Raw genomic sequence first — 24727 nt, forward strand, 5'->3', positions numbered from 1 at the left:
GAGGCCCCTCCCTCACTGCTTGGCACTGAAAGGATGATGAGAAGAGACAGCCTCAGAGGGTTCCTGAGGGGAAAATCCCATAAGACGGTCGGTTCTGGCTCAGCTTTGCCAGGATCAAGATGGCAGCAATCTATAATTCATTAGCTTTCTGTTATATCTCCCAAGACCAGGGGAACCTGGCTTATGACACACATGTCCTGGGCTGGATCCTCTCATAGACTGCCTGTGTTACAAGTTCCCAATTTGCTTTCAACAGGTCCTCACCAGACCATGGCTCTCCTATGCCCCAGCACACAAGGCTGTGGGATAAAACAGAGGGCTTGCGTCTCCCTTGCCTCACATCCTGTGCGGGCAGTTACACCAGTACAGAGCAGGTGTACAATGTTACCCTTCCGATTTAGCAGCTTTTTACACCCACTCTGCAGTAATGTATGTGATTACCCAAGTTGCAGGGCAATGGAGAATCAGGCTCCAGGGCTTCCACTACAGAAGCAGAGGTGGATATTTCCTTCGTTGTACCATAGGGGAAGTAGACTTTAAAGTGAAAAGACAACAGTTTGAACCCCACTTGCCGCATCACAAAGGCCAACCCATTAGCAATGGAAGAGAGCTGCCTAACCCACTATCCTGGCAGTTAGTAAGCTAGAAAACCAGCATTATCCCCAACCCTGGACAGGAGGAATCACCAAGGCCTTGAAGCTAAATTTGCCTAACAGCTAAGTCTGAGATGCAGTGACAAGGGTATAAACTTCCTTCACTTCACTCAAGTCTTTAGTAACTATAGATCTACCATAGGCTTTTTTATCATACCTGCCACCCATGGCATTGACCCAAAACACTGGGCCTGGAAAACTCTGCTCCACTGTAACTGTCCCAAGAAAATTCAGTCCATCAGACAGCTTATAGAGACGTGTGTGTGTGTTCTCACAGTGGAGATAGTCATCTGAATAGGAATGAACAGCTTAAGAGACAAGAGTCCCTTAGGCAGCCTTTGAGAATTCATCAGCGACGCAACTTTCATTACTGTTCTGAAAAGGCAATGGGTAAAAACCCCAGAATATGCTGTGTTATGTAGGGAGAAAATCTGGGCTCTGTTGTTTGGAGGTAAGGCAAACCTTCCCCTCTGGCCTGAATGAAAGGGAACTGCAGAAGTTGGGTGGGTAGCAGGGTACAGTACCGGTAGTTATCACTCTAGACACTGTCTGGAGGCAATTGTTAAGAACATTCCCCAGTTAATAGAATGCAGTCTCAGCAGAGAAGCCCCATAGAGTTAGTGACTGTACAGCAATGTACACACTAGTTCGCTGGTAGCTAGTGGAACCTAGGAGGGACTGGCTGGGAGGGGGTGGGAATGCCCCCATCTCCAAGGTTTTTGCACTCACTCAAAATTTCTTAAGCTGCAGTGGCCTGACCGCTTTTGAGCAGTGGTTTTTTGGTACTAAATCATACAGCTGTGCGGGAGCAGTATGGAGCGTTGCTTCAGCTGCATGGTCACAGTGCCACTGAAATCTGACCCACGAGAGGCTTTGCGACCTGGCGCATGGGGTTGCGACGCCACTCAAATTTGGCCTAGCTACCCCTCCGTACAGACACATGGGGGATCAGCTAAATGGTGTTGCAATGTGGCTCACAGGAAGTCTCTTCCTGTTTCGCGGAGTGCAGGGGAGTCACTGAGAGCTTGACGTCTGGCAGCACCAGCTCATGCACTGAGTAGGTAAGAAAGAGAGAAGACTCCCCAGCTGAGGGAAACCCAGGGTCTCTGTGGGGGGAGAAGGAACGAGGCAGGGAGGGATGGGATGGGATGAGCAGGGACTGGAACAGGGTCCCTGCTGGGGGTGAGGAGGAAATGGAATTTGCCCCACCTAAGAAATATCTGAATTGGTGCCATTGCTCGTAGTCACTGAGCTGAGAACAGCGGTTCATTCAAAATGGGGTTTTATGCACAGGCTGCGGTTTGGCGTGGGGGCTTAGTCTGGGCTTTATCAGATTGCAAGATGGCAACTCAATCTGCCAAGTTCATTTTATGAAAACGTGGCAAGCCCTGGGGCGTAAAGAGCCTTGGAAAGCACCCCACGTAGAATTCTAGAGGAGCAGCAAACTTCAGGCCTTCTCAGCAAGCAACTGTGAACTTGATCCACAGAAATCAGAGGTGGGAAAGAGCCACTAGGCCATCTGGGACCTGGGTTTCATAGCTGCTGAGTACCTGTGCTTCCCAATGACCTCATTCGATTTTGTGAGTGCTCAGCACTTCTGAATGTCAGGTTCTCTGTTCTCCCCTGCCCTCTCCAGGTTGTACCATAGGATTGTCTCATATAAATTTTACAATGACTTGAATGGTTATCATCATCCCTTTACATTCAGGCTGCAGGGCACAATCTTATTGTATTCATGGAAAATAATACTAAAGCCCTACATTAACTTCTGGGTCCCAGCATCTCTGGGTTTTAGTCAATCTCTGAAAACTCTCATTTCTGAGACCTTCCATGAAAACACACCAGGTAAGTGATGTAGAAAGGAAGATGGGGCCAAAGCCTCAGCAGGACTAAATCAACATGGCTCTGATAAAGGCAGTGGAGCTATGCTGATTTACCCAAGATGAGGATCCTGCCCTTGATTTCAGTGGAGCTGTGCCAATTTACACAAGTTGAGGATCTGCCTCTAAGGCCCAGATCTTCAAAAGGCATTTAGGCACCTAACTCCCATTGATTTCCGTGGGAGTTAGGCACCTAATACTTTTGAGGATCTGACCCAAAGTATCTACAGAAGGAGCTTGAACAGATACAAGGGAAGCCAGGGTCATGGTCTCCCCACGTTCCAAATCTAGGTTGCTTCTAACAGCTCTCCAACCTCTCTTAAAGGGACAGGTCCGGACCAAAAGCACTGGCCAGACATTCACACCACAGCTCCCGCTGCTACTCATGGAGGAGAGGGGTTAAAATCGACACCGTGCTGCAAGAGGATGGCCGCAAGGTGGCCTTTTGTCCAAAGTAAGAGGAAGCTCAACGTACCTTTGCTCCTCCTCGAGTTCTTCTTTGGTCATCATTGTCTTATACTGGTTCCCCCTCAGCTTTCCGGGGCTGTATTTAAAGGAGATCTGCTCGTCCGCTGCTGGAGAGAGAGAGCAGTTGTGTGAGAAAGGAGACGCTGGTGAGTTCTGGCAGGCGGCCAATGGGATGGATGGATCCCTTGCGCTCCTCCCGTTGCACCCTAGAGTGGGAGAGGCGCCACCCTGGAAACACATTTGACAGCTAAACACCGACTGGAGGCACGAAAATCTTCAACAAAGTTATGTGATGCCAGTGGAAGCCGAACAGTACCTTTAACAAGACCCTGGCCTGGTCATTCAGGGAGAGGGTTAGAGTCCTGCCTACAGCTGACTAACATCACAACCATCTAATGCTGTTGGTGTCACTGAGTCTGCCCGACTCACCTGGAGTTGGCAACAATCTGTGGTCCAACGTTAGTGACCTATCCCCTTTGAAATGAGATACAACTAAATTCTACCGCATAGGGAACTTGTTGGGCTATTTCTCTCCCCTGGAGTCAGAGCTCTGGAGACTCATTGGGCTTAGCAGGAGGATGGTAACCGTAGCCTGCAGAATTCATCTCTATTTCTGTCTGGACATTCCTTTCCCCCCTTCCCCAGGAGCTAGGACCCCCATGCTCATGCTTTGGGTTTGTGAATAATCGCTCAGGAGACCATGCCGTAAGCACACTGGGCATGTAACACACAATCTATTCAAAATCACGATGGTCCAGTCACCCTGGCCGAAATCACAACATTCCAGCAGCCAGGAGCATTGCAAGAAAGCTTGAGAAATGGCTTTGGGAAAGGGAGACACCATGTGGCAAATTCCTGGGCTGCAAACAGAGATGGTCCAAAACATTCTTGACCCGATCAACAGCTGTGATTGCAGTGGTGCTGAAGTCCCTCTGGTGCCAATGGATAGACACAACGGGAAAAGGATCCTCTTTATTACCCAGTTTGGGTCGCATCCCTTTGGGAGAATGCAGTGTTTTCAACCCGGGGGTCCACAGACTGTCTAAAATTTCCAAAAGGGTCCGCACCTATATTTGAAATATTTAGGGGTCTGCAAATGAAAAAAGGTTGAAAACCACTGCTCTGTTGCAGGCATTCTCTCCTCTGCCCAAGCCCCTAGATCACATCTCTTTGCTAATTAAAACTCTGTAGCTCACAGATGTGGAGCCAGAGCTTTAGCTTCTCCAAGCAGATTTTGCTTGAGCTCTTTGTTTATTTTTAACCCACTCCTCAGGGTTATTTTCCTGCACAAAGTCAGCCCAAAATGCATCCCAGGAGGGCCAGGGCTCGTGCATATTTGTTGGCTTTATAAAAAAATAAATAAAACATCTAGCGGCTGTGTTGAGATAAAGTCAACGTTCCAGGGACCATAGGGCCATGTTGCCTCCTGCCAGATACTCTAGCATGGCTCCTTCCGGCACAAGAGAAGGATACAGACCAGAGGTGTTGTAAATATCCCTTGTACCTGCCCTAGCTAGTGCGAGAAAGAGAGAACTTTTGAACCTTGGAAGGATCCAGCCTTTGTTTGCTAATCCTCTTGTCTTTGCCTGATCAAGCTATTTTCTCCTACTTCCCAAGCTCAAGGGCTGGAAAAACAGAGGTCAAAAACTGCCACCACATTGCTTTTCTGTCCACAGCTGAGCTCCAAACACTTTCCAGGCCTCAGAATACCCATGGGGCAGGCAAGTACAAGCCTCAATTTACAGGTGGGGAAACCGAGATGTGAAATGACTTGCCGAAGGCCGCTTGCAGTGTTGTGTAGTCATGTGAGTCCCAGAATATTAGGGAGACATGGTGGGTGAGGTGATCACCAACCTTGTCTCGCCCATGGCCACACAGGCAGAGCCAGGAATAGAACCCAGGTGTCATGTTTATTACATGACAGTCATTGCTAGGGTAAAAAAATATCCCACAGAGCATGCATCCAGGTTTTAGTGTGAACCGATGTTTACTGGTACAAACCTGTTAAAACTGCAGACTTAACAGGAAACAGAGGTTCCCAGTCAGAACTTCTCCTCATCCACCACCTCCACAAATATTTCACATTTCACTCCCCAGTCGCTGCACCTCAGCGTGTCAACAAGCCTCACGCTGATCCTGGTCAGTTTTCCACTGGGGAAGATTCCGAATCAAGGGCTAATCATTTAGCCGTAGCACTGGAGTGAAAACAAAGGCCGCTGTCTGGCCTCTTGTGAAAAGCTACACCCATTGCCCAACAGCTCAGCAAACCTAAGCCTGTCACAGTGCCCTCGCTCCACAGCCCAGAAAACGCAGCTCCGTAAAGTCTCATTTCCCTCAATGGAAAAAACTCAGCACTGGCAGGCAAACAAGCCTGATCAACTGGAAGCAAACAGAGACTAGGCTCAGTTAACCAGGCACTAAAAACGAGCCTTAAAAGTGCTGTTGAAACATGCCTTTAACTGGTTGTTGCTCGGGGAGATATCAGGCCTGAGTCTCCTCTTACTTGCACTTGTGTAAATCAGGAGTCATTTCTCTGAAGTCAGTGGAGTTTCACTAAGGTATGTGAAAGGAGAATCAGGCTTTATCGGTGCCCTTCACATCACAAATCTTTATTCTTAACATCTTTTGCTTGATAGAAAACCAAGCCGGTTTTCCCTCCCCGAACAGGGGCTGTTCAGATCAGAGTGAAGAAGGGACTCTCGAAATTGAGGGGAAGGGGAATAGCCATTCGCCCATCTGCCTGCCAACCTGTGCTTGTAGGTTTTGAAGGAAAGAGCTGGAAGTTTTCAGTGCTCAAGGGCTCTCTTTCTCTTCAGATTGGAGATAAGTGTCAGGAAATACATTGAAAATTCTAGGCATGATTTTTCCCAGGAACTGCAAAATATTTACGAGTATAAAATGACCTACTTAAATAGAACAGCCGTGAGGTGAGTTTTAAAAAAAGATATTTGTCTTGTGTATTTCCCCCGCCAATGTCGGCAGGTTTCCAAGACGCTGGGTTTGCAGGGTATTTTCTTACTGGCTGTCATTTGGTAAAAAGAAAAGAATCCTAATTAAAATCTACCTCTCCATACCCAGTGCTTCTTACTCTCCTAGACACCTTGGCTCTAGCTCCAGGAACCTGCCAGATCCCCAGAGGTTTCTGTACAACTTTGCTTGTTGAAAGAAAAGAAGAATGGTGTCTTGTGTTTAGGCCATTCAACTAGTATTTAGAGAGACCTGAATTCTATTCCTGGCTCTGCCACAGACTTCCTGCGTGTTCTTGGGTAAATCACTTAATCGCACCGTGCCTCAGTTTCCCCATGTGTAAAATGGGGACAATAATACTTTCCCACCTCACAGAAGATGTGAGGATGCATTCATTAATAACTGTGAGGTGCTCAGACACTACTGCAATGGAGGCCATATAAGTGCGTAAATAGAAAATGCATTAAAGAAATAAAAAGGTAGCTGGCTGACAATCCGAGATCCTTGTGGTTATACTAGATGCGCACACATGGCTTAGTATCCCCACTGGCCAGACTGAGTCATCATCTTATCCAGCCCATTAAAATGCCTGAATTATTTAGAACATTCCTTTAAAAGGGAATGAATTGCAGCCTGCATGTCTACAGTACCATTTATCCAAGGACAGGATGGTTAGTTAAGCGTCACAACTCCCTCTGCCTCCCCATCCCAGTAGTGGAAAAGGGAACACTTAACCTTACCCGGAAATGCAGCTACTTCAGGGATGGGACATAGTAACACTTTAACAGCACCCAGCAATACAGTTTAGGGCAGGAACTGAAGATCATAGCATCTATTTCAAATAGGGTGACCAGATAGCAAGGGTGAAAAATCGGGACGGGGTGGGGGGTAATTGGCACCTATATAATACAAAGTCCCAAATATTGGGACTGTCCCTATAAAACTGGGACATCTGGTCACCCTAATTTCAAACTGCTGGAGGAATTCAGGCACGCAGAATGGGGTTACCCATCTCACTTCCTTTTTCCCTTTTACCACTGAACAAGGAGTCGGGGGGAGGGAAAAAACAGAAGAGAGAAAAGTGTTCAGGTTCTGTTTTTTCTTTTCTTCTAATAAAACAATGACGATGACAACGACAATGTCACCGATACTGAAGAACCCAGGCCCGGGCAAGTGAGTGCCCGGGCAAACAGCAGTTTGGGAAGGGAAATGCAGAGGCTGGAGATGGGCAGCTTAGTGAGATTCCGATCAGTTTCCGTGGCTGAGCTTTGCAACTGAGCCTGAGGAATTTAGCGCGGAAAACTGTGGCCTAAGCGCTTTGTTAATGTTGGCCCAAGGCTCTTGAAGACAGAAAGGAGGAGAACTGAGCAAGAGAATTTTAACAGCTTGGAAAAGGCTGGAGCCTTGATCCTTTACCGTAATGCTGGCCGGGGGCACATCATCGTGAAGGCCCTCATTTAGCAAAACAAGCCGGTGTGGCCGCCTATTGCTAATGCGGCAGGTACTGCCATGCAGGCGGCCTGTAGCAGGCACCATGCACGGAGCCTTGTGCTGCAGGGACTGGGGCAGCGCAGACAACCCAGAGCAGGAGGAGGGGGTGCTTTTTCCAGGTGTGAGAAGATAGGGAAGAGCCGTGAGCCCCTCAACACTGACCCCACTAGCCAGTGAAAGTGGGGGGCCAATGGCCAATAGAGGGACTCCTAATTCAGCCCCACTCCAAGCATGGGTTTGCCATAGCTCTGACTCCTTGGTAGCACAGGTTCCAAATCCCAACGTCATTAGCCCAGGCTGACCTCCTCCTGAGGCCGGCTGTTAGGGCTCTCTTACAGTTTTGAACAACAGACTGGTTGCAAGAGCAGCTGCAGTTTGCCACAGGATCCTGGGCCCAAACTCCCCTCCCCCTCCCTTGTGTGGCCTGCTGTGTGCCCTCTCCCAGCCCAGAGGCAGCTGCATTTCAGACAGTAGAATTGAAGGTCTACAGGAGATGAAGGGAATTTGTCAGGATAAAAGGCAACACAGTTGAGTGGCATGTGCCCTAGACTGGGAGTCAGGACACCTGAGTTCTGGTCACAGCTCCGCCACCCACTGGCTGTGTTCCCCTGGGGCAAGTCAGGCCAGCTCGCAGTGCCAGGCTCTGTCCCACACACTCCCCTCTCTACGAAACGGTGATAGCGGCTCCCTGCCTTGAAGGTGCATTGCAAGGATTAGCATCTGTCATAAGCCTCCTGCGCCAGAGGGATTGTGACGGGGGCTGCAAAGGCTAGCAAGGAAGTGGGACAGGGAGGAGGGATTCTTACCACCCCGGCCCCCCCCAGGATGGAGGCTATAAGCCATCACATTGACCGTGGTGCTGCTGTGGGACAGTCTCCTGGTCAACACACACACACTTGCCTGCCATCATCTAGTTTGGGGTAGGGGAGAGGGGGGAAGAGTTATGAGCAAGGTTCCTGTGTTGTTGTCCCAATTAATCAATTAATCATTTTCTAATAAAGTCATTGACGAATCAGTTAAACACAGCTCTAGCTAAACCCTCTGGAGATCCCTGGTGCCTTCAAGGAGCTTTTTGCCAGGCTTTGTTCTCGTGTTATGCCAACGGCTGGAAGCAAAAGGCGCAGCACATCTGTCATCAGGATGTGGAGGGAGCTGCTGGGGTGAAACCAATATAAGGAGAAGGGAGGTGAGAGGAACCCACGAGAGCCGCCGTCGAGCTGGTGTGCCACACGCAGTCTTAAAAGGATTAAGCCCCGGGAGGGGGCAGCTGTATTCATACATTGCTGGCCTGTCCTCAGCTCTCCATCCTCTCTGCAGTGTGGAACCCAGTAGCAGCATGGCTCATCCTGGTCCCCTCCCCCTCCCCACCCACCCCCACCCAGGGCCTGCCAGGCTGCCGCCGCAATGACAAATGCCAGTGATGTTATCTGTTCTTTGTGCTCCGCTGACTCTAGCCCAACCGAGCGAATTAACAGCTCAATAATCAGGAGGAAGAGGAAGCTGTCAGCTGCTGAGGGGAGCTAATCCCCAGCCTTCCCCCCAGAGGTTTGCAGCTGAGCAGCTTCCAGGCCTTGCTGACCAGGGGCTATATTTATAGCAAGTGACAGCCTTGCCCTGGTCCCCCAGCATTGTCCTAGAACAGGCCCTCCCACCCCAGACTCTGTGCCTGGCACACAATGAGCAGGGCGAAGAATGCCCAGGCCATTGCATTCCTGCAGCCCTCCCTTCTCTTTCCACTCTCTCTGCCAGCTGGGAATTTAAAGGGACAGAGACCTCAGCCTCATTCTTGCTGGGACAGAGTTTTTAAGATGACGAAGGTGTAAATTGATTGGGTTCTGATCTCAGTGGCAGAGTTCTGTGGTGGTCCCCTCAACTGGTGAGGTTGCCATTTGTTTCATGTTACCCCAGGTCTGTGCTTTCTATTAAGTCCTCTGTCCCGTCCCCCCGTCCCCCGCCCTCCCACCACACTGTCTAGCCCACAACTCTCCTGGATTCTGCCACTGGGGCATTATCATTGCCAAAGTTCCAAGAACAGAGATTTGTCAGCCTGCCGAACGCCCCCCACCACTCCCATGGTCTGATTGTACTGTGCACACTTAAAGTCAGATGCCCCTTGTGTTACTGAAACACTGAGTGTGTTTGCACACAATGTGGGTCTGGTGGAAGCAGGGGCACTGGAACAGTGCGTATAGTGGGGGTGCTGAGAGCCACTGAAACAAACTGTAAATCCTGTATATCATGGAAACCACTTCAAGACGTGGGTATGGCAGCACCCGCAGCACCCCTAGTTCCAGCACCTATGGGTGGAAGGAAACACACACCCCAAACTGAAAGGTGATCTGTATGGGGGAGAAGAAAAGGGGGTGTCACCTGCCACTCTATTTTTTCAGGGGGCGGCGGCAGATTATTTCTTTATGGAGTATGAAAAAAGGCCCCGCAATGTGCGTTGGGGGGTTTTATACAGTTTTTCCTCCTTGTGTTTCATGACCCTGGACACACTGGCCTTGTCTCCCATTTTGCCTAGAACTCTAGAAGAGGGAAATTTCACTCTCAGTATTCAGGAGCTTCCAGCTCAGACCCAAGCTGGCCCTTGGCAAGGTGGCACTATCTACGTCCTCTCTCCCACCAGCTGCTGCATCGCCAGCACTTACCATCGTCCAGCTCTGGTTCCTTCACCACCAGTCTCTCTTTTTCCCAGGCTTGATCTTCCTCCTGGAGAGAATGAAGAGCAGAGCAGTTCAGAGGGGAGAACAGTGTGTGGAGCAAACGGAGCTCCCCGAGGCGGCATGGTTCGGTGAATCAGACAATGGACTGGGACATGGCAGACTTGGGTTCAATTTCTGGCTCTGCCATTTGGCTGCTGGGTGAGCCTTGGGCAAATCATTTCCCCTCTGTGATTCAGTTTCCCCATCTAAAATAGGGGTAATGATACTAATCTGCATAGAGATCTATGGATGAAAAGAGCTAGTTTTTATTAATAAGATTATATATTCCACACACACACACACACACACTACAGTAAAAGAACATTATGGTTGCCTGTGCATCCTTAATTTGCCCCCCTCCTTGTGCACATACATTATGATACAGTCTTTAATTATGTTGTCACATGCTGTATTTTCCACAGGACAGCTTTTCCTGCCCTATTTGTTGCCCAGGACGGACAGTGCTCATTTAATGATCCGCTATTCAGTATTTTCTCTTCATTATTTCTCTTCATTATGTTTTCTCTTCATTATTCCATGCGTGGCCCTACGTCTTATTTACAGCACACAATTCAAATCCTGATCTGAAGGGAGAATTATTGATTTTCTAGGGCACTACAGTATCCGAGTGCTCCACAAACGTTTGTTTATCTTTGTGGCACTCCCGTGAGATGAGCCATCACCTGTTTTCTCACAGTACTTGGCATATTCAGGCACCGCTCCTAGTGCTTTCAGGTGCAGTTGAGCATACTCACACTTTTGCAAGTCAGACTCTGGCTTCTTGTGAGCTCTCCCCCACCCACAACCTTCTTCTTTCCACTCCACTAGTTCCCAGTCCCAGTCTCCCCTAGTCTAATCTCAGCCCCCTCGCCCATTTCCCTCCTTGGCTTCCAGTCCCAATGTCTTTGGCCAGCCACTCTCATTTCCTCCCAGTCTTCACCCAACTCCCAGTTTCCGTCTCGTTCCCCCTCCATCAGCTGCCCCTCCATTAGCTTCCAGTCCCCCCTGTGTCTCCCAGGTCTGGCTCTTATCCACGCTGCATTTGATTCAATCAGCTTCCTCCTCCACATGAGGTTATGTAGAAGCATCCTCTAATTTCCTATGCCTGATCTAGACCCAGCAAGGCCCAGAAGTCAGGAATTGCAACGGCAGGGAAAGTCCTCCTCAATGCCAGGTTGGTGCCTTTTCAGCGAGGATGGACTCTTCTGGGAATTAAGCTGCAAGGCATAGCAGAGACTTGATAGAGCATTAGCAAATTGCGAGTTTTCAAAAGCTTATTACTTGACCAAATGCAGGCAATTTTCACAGGTATGTCAAAAGGCACATCCCTGATACAAAGGCCACCTCCCTGCCTTTCAAGACCCTGCTCCAACACATGTGGGTGCTAGAAAATCCTTCAGCCCAAACTATTAAACTTTGGTAAAGACGTAAGCAACGGAACCCAGGGTCTTGTAAAGGGAAGAGTCTGGCAACTCTAACAATCTGCAGGGGTAGGAGCACTGCCAGCTCCATCCTTGGCCCACGGCGCGAAATGAGCCCAGCCTCTCGGTCCTATAGGCCAGCTCCATCCTTGGCCCACGGCGCGAAATGAGCCCAGCCTCTCGGTCCTGCAGGCCAGCTCCATCCTTGGCGCACGGCACAAAATGAGCCCAGCCTCTCGGTCCTACAGGCCAGCTCCATCCTTGGCCCACGGCGCGAAATGAGCCCAGCCTCTCGGTCCTACAGGCCAGCTCCATCCTTGGCCCACGGCGCGAAACAAGCCCAGCCTCTCGGTCCTACAGGCCAGCCCAGGGCTAACAACTAAACCGCAAAAAGGAATAATGAACAAGCAGCATCTCATTTTTTAAAATTTACCATGGGGCAGGATCCAAAATCCGTGGCACCTCAGAGAGGGCTGTAAGGGGCCACAGTTATTGGGGTGGGGGCATGGGGAAGAAAACTGCCCCGGACTTTGATCAGGATACTCTCCATGGAGGATGGGCTGGAAAAAGGGAGAAGAAAACTACAGTCTTCTTCCTCCAAAATCATAGTGATGCCTCCAGAGTGTCTCCCATCCTCTCTCCAACACACACACACACGAGTCTAGTACTCAGATTCTGCAATGCACATCAGAAAGGCAGCAGGCAGAGTGTTCTCTCTCTGTCTCCCCAGTACCGGCAAGGAGACTCGCAGTTTGTCAGAATCCAGAGGGTGTGCAGTCCTGGCTCCTGCCTCCACCCCGGCTCGTCTGGCTTCCCACGTTTGAGTCAAAACGACCGCTCCTTCACAGCTGCCCCAGCTTGCTGGGGGTGCACAGGGCAGGGGCTGGGTCTGTGTGCGAGCAGAAAGAGCCAGGAGAAGCTGCCATGCTTAGTTGGGGAGGAAGGGGGTTGAGAAGCCGCATGGGAGAGGAGACAAGGAGAACCAAGATGGCTGGGAGGGCCGACTCGCTGAGTCACGGACAGGCGTTGTGCAGGTGAACTCAGTCAGCAATGCAGAGATGAAAGGCAGGACAGGAGCTGCCCCCTTGCAGAACAGGCCAGTGGAGTTTCTCAGCACAGTTTTATAATAAACATCAGGAATTTGGGATGTAGCCCAGAGCCCAGGACCGGGCACGTTATGTCATCAGCGGGGAATGAGAATTATTCACGGCCATTTGGGCTCCTCTTGCACCTCCGGTCCCTGGGTCGCGGACAGCCCACACGCCCATCATCTCTCACACATTCTACCACAGCTATTTTGGTCCACACTTCCAAAAATGGAAGCTCCCTTTCACTCTCCATTCATCTCTTCCCAGGCCAGCATGGTTGGGGACGGAGCGATGGATGGGGGAGCCCACAGAGCCCTTTCTTTTATGAACAGTGGTGGAAAGAATGTCAGCAGCATTGCCGGGAGGGCAACTCGGCTCAGGTGCTGAGCCTTAGGCTGGCACTGGCATAAGCCAGCTGGCTAGCACTGCCCTGGGACTCCTGGGAGCAGTTCCTTCGCAAAGTCACACTCTCTCAGTTAGCAATGAAGCTGCAGAGGTGCCTAGGAGGAGCTCCCCATGCCTGTGTGCAGATGGGCATATTTTTGGGAAGGGATAGTAGGTGGGGAGAGAAGCAGGCTCAGTGGTCAGATTTCCAGGTAGTCCTTGGGAGCTCCCCCTGGCCTGCGTTGCACAGGAGGGCACCAACAGTGTGGAAAATCCTCTCAACCAGGAGCTGTGGGTCCCACCAAGCCCGGCAGGACATCCTGAGGCTCTGGGTCCCGCCAGAGTCTGTAGTCCCATAACTCCTCATGCAGAAGAATTTCTCAACTCCAGTACAGGGGAAGAATTATCTACAGCAGGGAACAATGAGAGTTTTTGAATCCAGCCTAGCATCCTTAGAGCCGGCAGCAGACCAACTCAGGCTCCCATTAGGAAGAGGGTAATACCCATCTGAGCACAGCCCCATCCCTCCCTCTCTGCATGCTGGGGTGCAACGTTATCCTGCGTGAACTGCGTTGAGCCAGAAGTGAGAGCTCCCATCTGTCAGCATCAGGAAACCCCAGACCTGGGAAGTGCATGGTGCTGTACACGGGGAGGGTTAGAAGGGACTACAAGGGTCCTCTAGTCTACCCCCCAGGGTCTTATCCTGGCTACTCATTTTGTCCATTTCAACCTTTCCATGCCCACTCTTGATTCCCTGCCACTCACTACACACCTTAGCTGAGCCAGCCCCCCCTCCTATCTCCAAGATCCCCCCACTCTCACACCACAGGGGCAACTCCAGAATAAATACAGACTATGGGCAGTGGAGTGATTATTCCGGAATAAAGAATTATTTTTGGACTCTGGAACATGCCAGGGCATTTTTACTAACACATGCAATTCTACACTTGCATTCAAGGCATGACCGCACATGTACAGGGCCTGTGAGGTCATGCTGCATGGAGGATCCCAAAATGACATCCTCTGTGCATGTTCAGGGCCCAGATGGAATCATCCTGTGAGCACAGCTGGTCAGGAAGACGTATTCAGGACTTACATGGGCACATAGTGCATGTGTTGCGTACATAGACGGCACCCCACTGTTTGGAATGCAGCGCCCACATGGGAATGGTTATGCCCATCAGTTTCCCCGTGTAGACAAGCCCTTACCCACCCCAGGTAGAGGGCAGCCAGCCAGGAAGCAAACATTAACTCAGCTCCTCAGCGGGTGCAGCTCCATGGGAGTCAGGAGAGCTATGGTAGCTTACAGCAGCCGAGGATGTGGCCTGATGGTTTTCATGGCCACCACTGTGCTTCGGAAATTACTCTGCGCCTCTGACAGCAAATCCGCTACCCTTGGACTCCTGGGTGCACTTCGGATTGACAGGACAGGCTTCTTAACCCACTTCCATAGCTGTGACCCAGTTCAAGGGCCTTGGTGCTTTGCATTACTTGCCAACTCATTAACGTGGGGAAGAGACCTCTGCCGGATAGCAGAGCCATTGGCCTGTGCGCAGTCTATAAGCAGTGACTCTATACCCCGAAGCCTCGCTCCTCTTTATGAAGTAGTTGGCATCTCTGTGCAGCCAAGAACCTCCCAGCTTTTAATCACCCAACCACGTGGGCTTTGCCCCTCTGCAGCTGGCATTAGCTTGGAACAATACATGACTCGGGTAGCATGGCTCTCTCATGTCAGCGCAGTTACCATGGTTCACAGGCAGCCGCAGCAGCAAACCTGCCGCCAGGCCCGGGCCCACCCAGAACTTGGTTCACTGTGCTCGAATGGACTTTTCAGAAGAGCCCTAAGGGGAGGGCAATCCCACACTCCCACCCCTCTTGGGATTGCCTCTGCCCATTTCTAAAGCTGTTGTCATGGTGACGTGGACTCTTATTTGGATACACACAGGCCTGATCACAAAAGCGCGAGAGATGCTGCAGCATCTGGACTGTTGTGGCAAACCCCAATAAAGCGAGCCCATGGCAGAGAGAGCCCGTGGGCACGTCTAACTAACCAACCCTTGGAGTTACCAGCCTTTGTATTAGACAGGTAAACCCCATAACGGACTTGCAGATCCACCCGCCCACCCCGCTGCTCCATTTCTGGGCCTCTCCTGAGCACAGACTGACCTTCAAGCTCAGAGGCAACACGTGGGGGAGGAGGCACGTGGGGTCACATGTCCCCCCACCCCTCCAGATTTCTGCCAGGGTTTGTATGCCCTGCCCTGAACCCTGCTACATACCATCAGAACCTTGAAATTGTGCCCCCCCACCTCCCCATCAACAGTCATGCGTCGTCTCTGTTTCATTGGTGAATACCAAGCTGAGACCTAAAAAGCTTGATTCACTTGTGACCCAAGCCAGAATTTGGACCCAGGTAATGCAAGGGCCAAACGAACCTACAGTCAAGAGTTTTTCAACGGCATGAACAAAGGCGGGTCCAAGCTAAAAGGACTGGCTCCTAAGGGCCCACGAAAGCAGCTGGAAGTATACCTAAGGCAAAGGCATCACGGCTGTTCCAAGGCTTGGCCTGTCTAGATTTCCTGGCAGGGTGATAAGAACCGCTCCCCTAGATGCCAGTGCACTGAGTCTTGGCTAGCAGGCTGCAGGAGGAGTTTGGAGAGGAGAGGCACGCAGCCTCTTACCCAGTCAGCACTTGCAGGGTCTGTGTGACAGACTCGCCTCCCCTGGACAGCTGCTCATTCCAGAGGGTCTTTGCAGCCCTTCAGCCACCTGCCAACATGCCCAGCCTGGTACAGAGCTCAGTGCTGCCTGTTTGCTGAGAGCCCTGCCAGCTTCGGAAGCGGAGCTGCGCAGCCATTTGTTTAAATCCTGCCCAGCCCTATTTCCTACCTGCCCCGCCAACCCTTCACGCCACAAACTCTTCTCCCTGACTTTGACAGTACTGCACCTAGCAGAGAGCCGATGCTAACACAGGGGAAGGGATACAGAGCCACTGTGTCCAATTTGCTTCACAACAGGCAGGACCAGGCCAAGACCTGCAGCACCCTCCCAGCTGCTGGCTAGAAGAGAGGCTCACAAAGGTGTCAGCGTTGGGATGGGAGGGGATAACGGGGATGTGTCCCCATCCGCCCTCCCCACGCCTCTCTCAGGGAGTTTCGTATGAGCACTCCCTGCCTCTGAGGAGACATGCCAACATGCCGAGTGAGAGCTACAGTCCCCAGCTAGGGGTGGGGGGGAATACCGGGGGAGAGCATCTCAAGCCACCGGAGCAACAGCTCTCCCCTTCGCACTGTGTAGCCCCTGTGACAAGATGGGAGGCAGGGAGAGGGGGATACTGGCAGCTGAAGGGGCTCGGGAAGTGCAGCTTGTAGCCCCACAGTGGAGAGGGGAGCTCCATGACAGATGAGACTCAGTGACAGAGGCCTGAGGACACTCCTACTGCCCCAGAAGGGTATGGGGAGTGCATGGAGGCCTTCAGGGCAGGGGAACAAAGCCAGTAGATAGGGCAGGGGGGGGGGTTAGTGAGGCGAAAGTGGGAGTAGCTGGTGGGTTTGGTGCCCTTCCTTGCTGCCCCAAAGTGCTTACAATCTAAATGGACAAGACCACAGGGTGGAAGAAAGGGAGGATTATGATCCCCCTATACAGGTGGGGAATTGAGGCACAGAGTGGCTAAGTGACTTGCCCAAGGTCACGCAGGGAGTCAGAGACATTACAGGACTGCTCCACGTCCATAGGGATGTAAATAGTTAGCTGACAGAGAAGGGACCAGCAGATGGTGCACTATAATATCTGGCACAGCTCCTGGGTTTTTGCAGGACGAATGAAACTGGTTGTTGTTATGCTCCAACAGCAGCTTTGGCTTCCTTTGTGCAGCTCTTGACACTGAGCTTTTAACCTGCCAGGAACTGAACCGAGAGCTCCTGAATCCCAGTGTAGAATAATCAGCTCATGAAAAGGGTTCACTCCAGACCCCATTCACTTCCCAAAGTGTGAAATAGAGGGATGGGGCTTCACCCTGCTTTCAGAGCGGGCGGCTGCCCGGCCTGGACACTGCAGATGCAGACGGGGTTTGGTTTTTAACCCCAGCCGAGCCCTGAGTGTGACTGAGGCTCCAGGACCTGCGGAAGCCGAACCAACTGCAGCAGCTCCGGCAGGCAGACAGCCCAGCCAGCCCAGGCTCTGCGCGAAGTTGGGCCCTGAGCTCTGCCCAGTTGGAAAGCGGCCAGGGGGAGGTGCAGGGAGACATTTTAGGGACATCAGGCTGCCCCTCCAAGCAAAGGGAGCATTAGAGTTGGGAGAAGGGGACTCATCAGCTGGCAGCAGAATCCGAAGCACCCTGGCTAGGTGAGCCCATAAACCCTGTGCTCTCCTGGCCTCTCCTCTCCCCACAATTCGCTGGCTGCATCAACAAGCACAGGCTCCTAGGGAGGACACCTCCCCGCAGTGAAAAGTCCTGCTTGCCTTAGGGAGGCAGGACACAGCGACAATTATCTGGGAGCATCTGGAGGACAGTTACACATGCAGTTCGGGCCAGCTGCTGTAACAGACAAAGATCACGTCACTGCAGGCTTAACGACAGACCTCATTATGCAGCAGCTGCCCAGTGCCAAAGACATAGTTCAGCCACCCTGGCCGATGCAGCCCTCAGTGACCCCTGCCTGCTCCTGCTACCTCTGCCATACCTGGCCCATTCTACAGCACCTCCCCTGCTGGTGCCTCCAAGCAAAAACACTGCAGTGAAATGCCTTCTCTTTCAGAGTCTCTGAACACTTTGCAGACAGTCACACCTCACAGCACACATGGGAGGGGTGGGAGTTATGACGACACCCCAGGAGACAGGCACAGAGAGGTTGAGTCACCCACCTGAGGTCACAGAGTGTCAGCTTTCCAGCTGGGAACAAAACCCAGCATCCTGACTCCCAGCATCACCGCAAAACAAGGCCACTTTCCAACACAACCCTCCAAAAACAAAAGGGTAGCATAGCATGCTTCCAAAGGCAGTCTTGCCAACCCCAAACGTGAAAAATACTCTCAATCAGGCACCCCCAAAACCACAAGGTTGGCTTAAAAATCATGAGATTTACAAATAATAATAAAAATAACCAAAATTATTTGTTATTTGCCTTCTGGTGTTTGAACCTTTAGGATGAACTTAGGTCATCCGAGCTTGAAACTTCCTTTCCTGGAATTTTTTAAATAACAGCTGAGCTTCTCATGTATTCACATGACTCCAGCAGCTGGGGCTTTAAGAAAAACACCAATTATTATGAGATTTGCAATCAAATCCCAAGAATGCTGCAATGCTGAAAAAAGTTAAGAGCTTGGCCTTTAACTGAATTAAGAACAGGCAGGATGGTCCAGAGGTGGTAGCTAGGCTGTCCTGCGTTCTAGTCCTGGCTCTGCCAGTCTGGGGCCTTGAAGTCTGCTAGGGACTTTGCTATTGATCTGATGTGGAAGACAGTCAGGATACATGATAGGTGGCAGTGTAAAACCTTAAGATAGACAAGTCACACCACCTCCTGCCTCAGTTTCCCTACCTGTAAAATCAGGATAACAATAGCTATCTACCCACCTCCCACTCGTGGTGAGACTGACTTAATACCTGTAGAGTGCTTTGAATGCACCCAACTGTTAATGATTAGCCCACTCAAAGTCCTAACCCCTGGACCAGGAAGTGAGAGAGAGAGAGGAAATGGGAAGGATCAGAAAAAGAGACTGTCAGGAGGGAGGCCCAGCTCACTCTCTGCTATACAAGTCTGTCCCCTCACTCCACCCCCCACCCATTGGCAAAGTCATATCATAATCTGTTTTTAAACTCAATGCTGGACAATGCAAGCCATTACCTCACCTCTTCCCATTTCCTCTGTGCAGCCCAAACCCTCCCTGCGAGGAGCTCCCTCAAGCCCAAGTCTCCCCTCCCTTTAGCAAAGGGGGCAACCGAAATCTGGCCAAGTGGGCTGGTGCGTCTAGCTGCCCTTTGTTGTTGGGAGGCGAAGCTTCAGTTTCCCCAGAGTGGCTGGGGCAGAACAGCGTGTCTCTTACCCCGGCAGGAGGAGGGAGGAGCGAGTAGCCAGCCTCCAGGAGAGGGGAGGGAAAGCGTGTGCTTTGGAATAACTACCCAGGCCCCACGCAGACGTGAGTAACACATTGCCATTTATGGCTGCACTTTCTGATCCAAGCCTGATGCAAGACATTGCAAGAGTGAGAAAGAAAGGGGCAGAGAGGAGAGGGAATAAAAAAGAAGAGCCGAGAGAAAAGGGGGAAAAAGGGACTTCTTCTCTGCAGAGTTTGGCCGAGCAGATGGTCACCACACAGAACATCCCCTCTGACCCAAATCACACCACTCAGCCTCGTTTGTGCATCTAGGAAAGCAGCTGCTACAGCATAAAACCTCCTTGCTCCCCCATGAAATAATCCTGGCCAGTGAGGCTCTGAGGGACCAAGAAAGGACATGCCATGCGAGCCACCTCAGGCCTGGCTGCAATTTAGTGTATAAATGCCCCCTCCACCCCTTCCCCATCACCAGCTCAGCGCTGCCCCCGTCCCAAGCCCATGTAGCTGGGGAGTTCCAGTTCTCCCATGCACCAGGAAACAGCTGCAGAAGCAAGTGGGCAGCTGCCTCGGGCAGGGAACCCCACTGGGGCTATGGGGCAATATTCTTCCCTTCTAGCCCCTAGGGAGGCATCAAATTCTGCCTTGCCCAGTCCAATTGTGCCCTGCCAGGCAAAAATATACATGTATCCATCAGCTGGGTGAAAAGGCTGGTGTGGCGGTGGAGAGGTCATGGCGGGGGAGTTTCTGAGGGGATGAGGGTAGAGGACAGAACGAGGAGAGGCAGGTCCTTGGTGCCCTGGACCCGTTTCACATCCCGATTTGCAAGTGACCCAGCCACTCCGCCCCACATCCCACCTCCAGCCACTCTTCTCCTCCACAGGCTCAGCCGAGCCTCCAACTAGGCTCCACCAGCAACTCCCATAGCTGTGAGCTACGGGAGCATTCTAGGACTAGGCATGCAACTGAGCTCCCCCCCCCGCAGCCCCCTGAGAGTGCTGGGGAATGCACCCCCCCACACACACCCCCCTTTAGCAGGCAGCCCTGAAAGCTGGGAATCAGCTGCTGGCACCACCAGGACACTCAAACAGCTCCTGTGTTAGGCGTATGTACTGAGAAGAGGGGGAAGACACGGGGTGGGGGATGTGCTTTTGGGTAAGTCAATCATGTGCATTAGAGGGTGAGGGGGCTGGGCAAAGCTACCCTCCAGTTGGGAGCAGGTGGGAGAAAGGTACCAACACTCGCTCACACCCCTGGGATGGAGACCCAGCGCTGCAGGCCTCTCCCCAGGCAGGGCGCAGCCAAATAGGCATCTGGTTCCAGCAGACGAAAGCACGAGGACTCCATGATTCCATGCAATGAAACAGGTTGCCGGCTGCAGCTTGGCTCTTCAAAGTGGAAATCCCGGACATGGCTGGAGAGTGGGTGAATTTGAGCGTTTGAGGGGAGCAGGGCCTCTCGGGCCAGGGGCTGAGTGGCTGTTTTGGACAGGGCAGCGTTCTTGAGCCTGGCACTTTCCAAACCTGGCCCGGGGGGAGCTGTCAATTATTTCAGAGGGGGAAGCAGCAGTGCAGATAGCTCCCCTGCCTGCCAAAGCTATTCACAGCTGTGGTGGCATGAGATGGAGTCGAGGGTCACCAGGGAGTCAGAAGGGCAAGGTCAGCCAGTTCTCCTGCTGCACCGGCCATTCCCTTCGGCCAAGACAGCACTTTGCTGTGGCTAGATCCTGAGGTAATGGAGGGTGGAGAGTTGGGCCGGGCCGTACATAGCGGTGGTCAACACTATGACTGGATGTCTCTTTTCCGCCTCTCATTTCTAGGATCACGAGACCAGAGCTGTGTGAAGCCCAGACCTTGGGCCAGACCTGGGGACCTAGACCATCTTGTGAGCAACATTCGGTTCTGCTGTGGGTGAGAGACAGGGGGCAGAGGCACTGGCTGGCCCCTGAGGAGTTAATCCTCAGTTCAGTCACCCCTTCCCCTTGCCCAAGTGCTCAAAGGAAGGGCAATGAAGTGGAGCTTAGGGTGCCAACAAATACCTTTGGGAAGGAGGCAGGAGCCATGTTGGGGGTTGAGCTCTAAGCCAGGGTGGTTTTGAATTGATCTATTTTTGCTTCCTTGTTACAGACATTCCTGTGGTGGAAGAGCCCTGCCAGTGGCCTCCCCATCCTGAGAGTCCTTCCCACAGCAGCCGGGGGAAGCCAGGCGCTCATTGTGCTGCCTCTCTGAGATTTAGACTTGAAAGCTGGCGAGAACCTCCCTGCCTTTAGCGGGCTTGACTCTCTCTGAAGAGCAAATCCCTCCATGGCTGGGTGACCTAGCCCACCTCCCACCTACCCGCTGGCTACTAGGTTTAATAAAACTTTCCTAGGGAGAGTCCAACTGCCCGGATGGATTGTTGTTCCTTTGCACCCCCAAACCTCAATAGCCTCCATGCCCCCCTAAGGCCTTATCTGTGTTAGCACTTTCCCCTGGGACTGTCATACTGCTGGTAGGAACGTTGGGAGTGCTAGTGTAGACCAGCTGCCGGCATTTTAACCCTGGGGTCATGCAGACCAGCTCTGGACAGGGGGGCTAAACCCCAGCAGCTGGTCTGTCCTAGCCCCCCCTGCTCACACAGGTGGGGCAGCACCAGGACTAAAATGCTAGTCTAGATAAAGCCCAGATAGGGCTGTAGCCAATCTGCTTTGTAAATCACTTGCTTAAACCACTGGCCCAGCTGACCTCTCCTGCCCTGCTCCCCAGCTCAGCTAGCAACACCACCAGCAATCTCCCCTTCTCCCCTGTGCCATGTGTCCACGACACATTTCCCTGCCTTTGAGAGCCTTTTCCTCCAGGACAACTGGCTCAGCCTCTCCCCTCCCCGCCTGCCGGTTACTGCCATTGAGCCGCTGCAGCCTGCCAGCCAAGGGGCTTGTGCTCGCGGCGAAGGTGCATCCTGAACTGGCCAAAGGGGCAGGTCCACCCAGGAGAGACTCCATGGCTCAGCACAGAAGGCACTTCTTAGGCTTGTCTCGTTTTTTAGCACTGAACTCTCTGCACACACCGTTCCCCCAGGGCAGACTGGGAACCCTGGGGAACAGGGCTCTCAGGAGCTAGTCACATGCCCTGCCGGCTGCACCTGAGACCCCTGCAGCATCCCAGATGGGGAATTATCGCCAAGGCAGCACCAAGCCCAGGCAGCTCCTTTACAGTCAGATTTCTGGCTGCGCGAATCTCAAGTTATTTATTCCCCTCCCTGCCCGAGGTCTCCGATCTCCCTTGTGAGCTGTGACAGAAGGGCTGCGTCGCAATCAGACTCCTCTGTCTCCTTGGGATGTCTTGTGTCTGTCAGCACCAGGCCCCTGGCTACATTCGCCCTGCAGTTCGCTATGTCAGTGTAGTCACAGGTTGGCCGGCCAGCCCTAACACCTCCCAACCGTGTTTAAGAAACCAAAGGAGGCTGTGTCTCTAGCGGTTAGAGGGCAGGACTAACCGGTCAGGACTCTAGCAGTTCGAGGGCAGGGAGTCAGCGGGTTCTAGTCCCCCACTGTGTGACCGTGGGCAAGTCACGGCACCTTGATGTGCCTCAGTTTCCCCACCTGTAAAGCTGGGATAAACTTCACCCACTGATTTAAAAGCACTCAATGATTTTTGGATGAAAGGGGCTGTAAGTGCAAAGTATATCCTCCTCTTCCAGGGAAATCCGCAATTGCTATGGCCAACCTGGATTTAAAAGCTTAGCAAGTGACTAGCAACAAAATTGAATTGGGGAGGGGAGGGGAGTAGTTATACACCCTGGCCCAGTGGAGTAGTTATACAGTAGTCTCATGAACTGGCTAGTGTCTGTGAACCACTGCCCTCTACTGGATGGAATCAGAACGGTCTGACGGGGCATCATAGACCCTATACTGCTAATGAAGATTTTCCTTTAGCCTCAGCAGACTGGGCCTGTGCTTCTTAGAGCAGGAGGATCAGAGTTTTACCCCCACAGCTACCTCCAGGAAGTTCAAAGTGGCTACAGTGAACAACACAGTAACAGCTCTAGAGTCCCCAGAACTGGCACCTCCTCAGAAACACACCCCAGATTTGGGGGAAGACAGGGACATGAGAAAGAGAAAGTGATAGACACATACAAAGGGGAGATAACATTCAGGTCCCGCTTGTGTCCCAAACTTCTGATTTGGAATCCTACAGGAAAAGGCTGAACGTAGTTTTCATAAGCAGCCCATACCAGGCCAGGCAGAATCAGGAGCATGGGATGGAAGGGCAGACACCACACTCCTGCAGCAGCATTGGACGAACCCAAATCTACCCCAAAAGAGCTGCTGATAGCCACTTAAAGCCTGTCTCATGAGACATTATGACAAGGTGAGATCTCATCCCCACAGGAACTGGGGAAGGGAGGAGCATGGCAAGAGCTGGTATTCATGGGATGAATTGGTTACTTCCCAGTGCGGGGGAGGCTGCTGGGTTAATCTCTGTCTGTAGCAGGACAATCATATTTTTAAACATACCAGAGGTCAGAGGTATCCAGAGCCCTTGGATAAGTACTTTGCAGTTTTTATTTTCTTTGGATTCACATGAAACATTGCAATGCATTGTGGATCAGAGCATGCACATAGTAATAAAGATGCTGGCATGATGCATGCTATGGGGTGGGGGAGAAGGCCTTGCAAAACCTCACTTCACAGGGGAAGGGATTTTCACAGGCAGACAAAATCTCTTTAGTGCTTTCACTATCCTTGTGGTAGCATCTGGACAAGTGCATTTTGTGCCTGAGCAGATATGTTTCCATGCCGATTTTGCAAAGCTGCTGTGACTTCGGCCCCAATCCTGCAGGCTGAACTGAGGGGCTCCACATAGGGCACAGATCAGCTTGCAGGACTGAGGCTTGAACCCAGCAGCAGCTGGATTTCCCCATCACACTGAAACTCTGCTCCCTCCTTACAGTTTCTCTCCACCTCTCTCCCTTTGCCCTGTTCAAATCCTGGTCTTAGCTTCCCAAGTGGCTATTCACAAGAGCTACCCCATGCTCCGCTGATGCCAGGGGTAACCGTCATGGCCTCCCAGCCACCCACACAGCAGGGCCATCAGAGCAGCTCAGCTAATATCCGCCCCCAGCCATAAATTAGGGCCTTGTCTGCCTGCAAAGTGATACCCCAGGTGGGAGGCCCGCTTACTTGGCAGGGGAAGTATCAGTTTATCTGGAGAAGAAGGCCAGCATTGTCTTAGCACAGTTCACCTTCCACGTGGCCTGCCCTCTCACAGCCTGGGCTCCCTGCAAGAAGCCCAAGGCTGCTCACTGCTCTGCAGTCTTAGTGCCATTGTTTGCTCGGCCGACAGGCGGTTTCTAGTGCAAGGCGCTTGGACCTGGTGGTTAACCCTCTACAGGACGGGCTTGATCCAAAGCCCACTGAAGTCACTGGAAAAAACCTCCCCTTGACTTCAGTGGGCTGTGGATAAAGCACTGGGTGGGCTGGAGATCACTGAGCCCACCCTCACCAGAGGTACCCAGGAAAGGAGATTGTTTACCTTCCCCATATCTGTAACCGCAGGAGATCTCTGTCCTGTGATGGCTCCTACCCAGAGACATTCAGACACCCTCTGCGCTGCTTCATGGAAAACAACCCCTTTAAAA

At 52.0% G+C, this 24727-nt stretch overlaps 1 protein-coding gene across 6 annotated transcripts in view; it reads right to left on the bottom strand.

Annotated features, from left to right (window-relative positions):
• MXRA7 (matrix remodeling associated 7) overlaps positions 1 to 24727 on the bottom strand; it is a 49626-nt gene that overhangs the window by 16119 nt on the left and 8780 nt on the right. For 3 of the 6 annotated variants that reach the window (XM_048818216.2, XM_048818220.2, XM_048818218.2), the window contains exons 2-3: positions 10111 to 10171; positions 3009 to 3105 (exon numbers count right to left, since the gene is read on the bottom strand). In XM_048818216.2, the coding sequence (XP_048674173.2) occupies positions 3009 to 3105; positions 10111 to 10171 (158 nt within the window). Of the gene's footprint in view, positions 1 to 3008; positions 3109 to 10110; positions 10172 to 24727 lie in introns of all 6 variants that reach the window. The other 3 variants (XM_048818215.2, XM_048818219.2, XM_048818217.2) reach the window with 1 other exon arrangement.

Source organism: Caretta caretta, chromosome 14 (assembly GCF_965140235.1).
Source record: "Caretta caretta isolate rCarCar2 chromosome 14, rCarCar1.hap1, whole genome shotgun sequence".
NCBI lineage: Eukaryota > Metazoa > Chordata > Testudines > Cheloniidae > Caretta > Caretta caretta.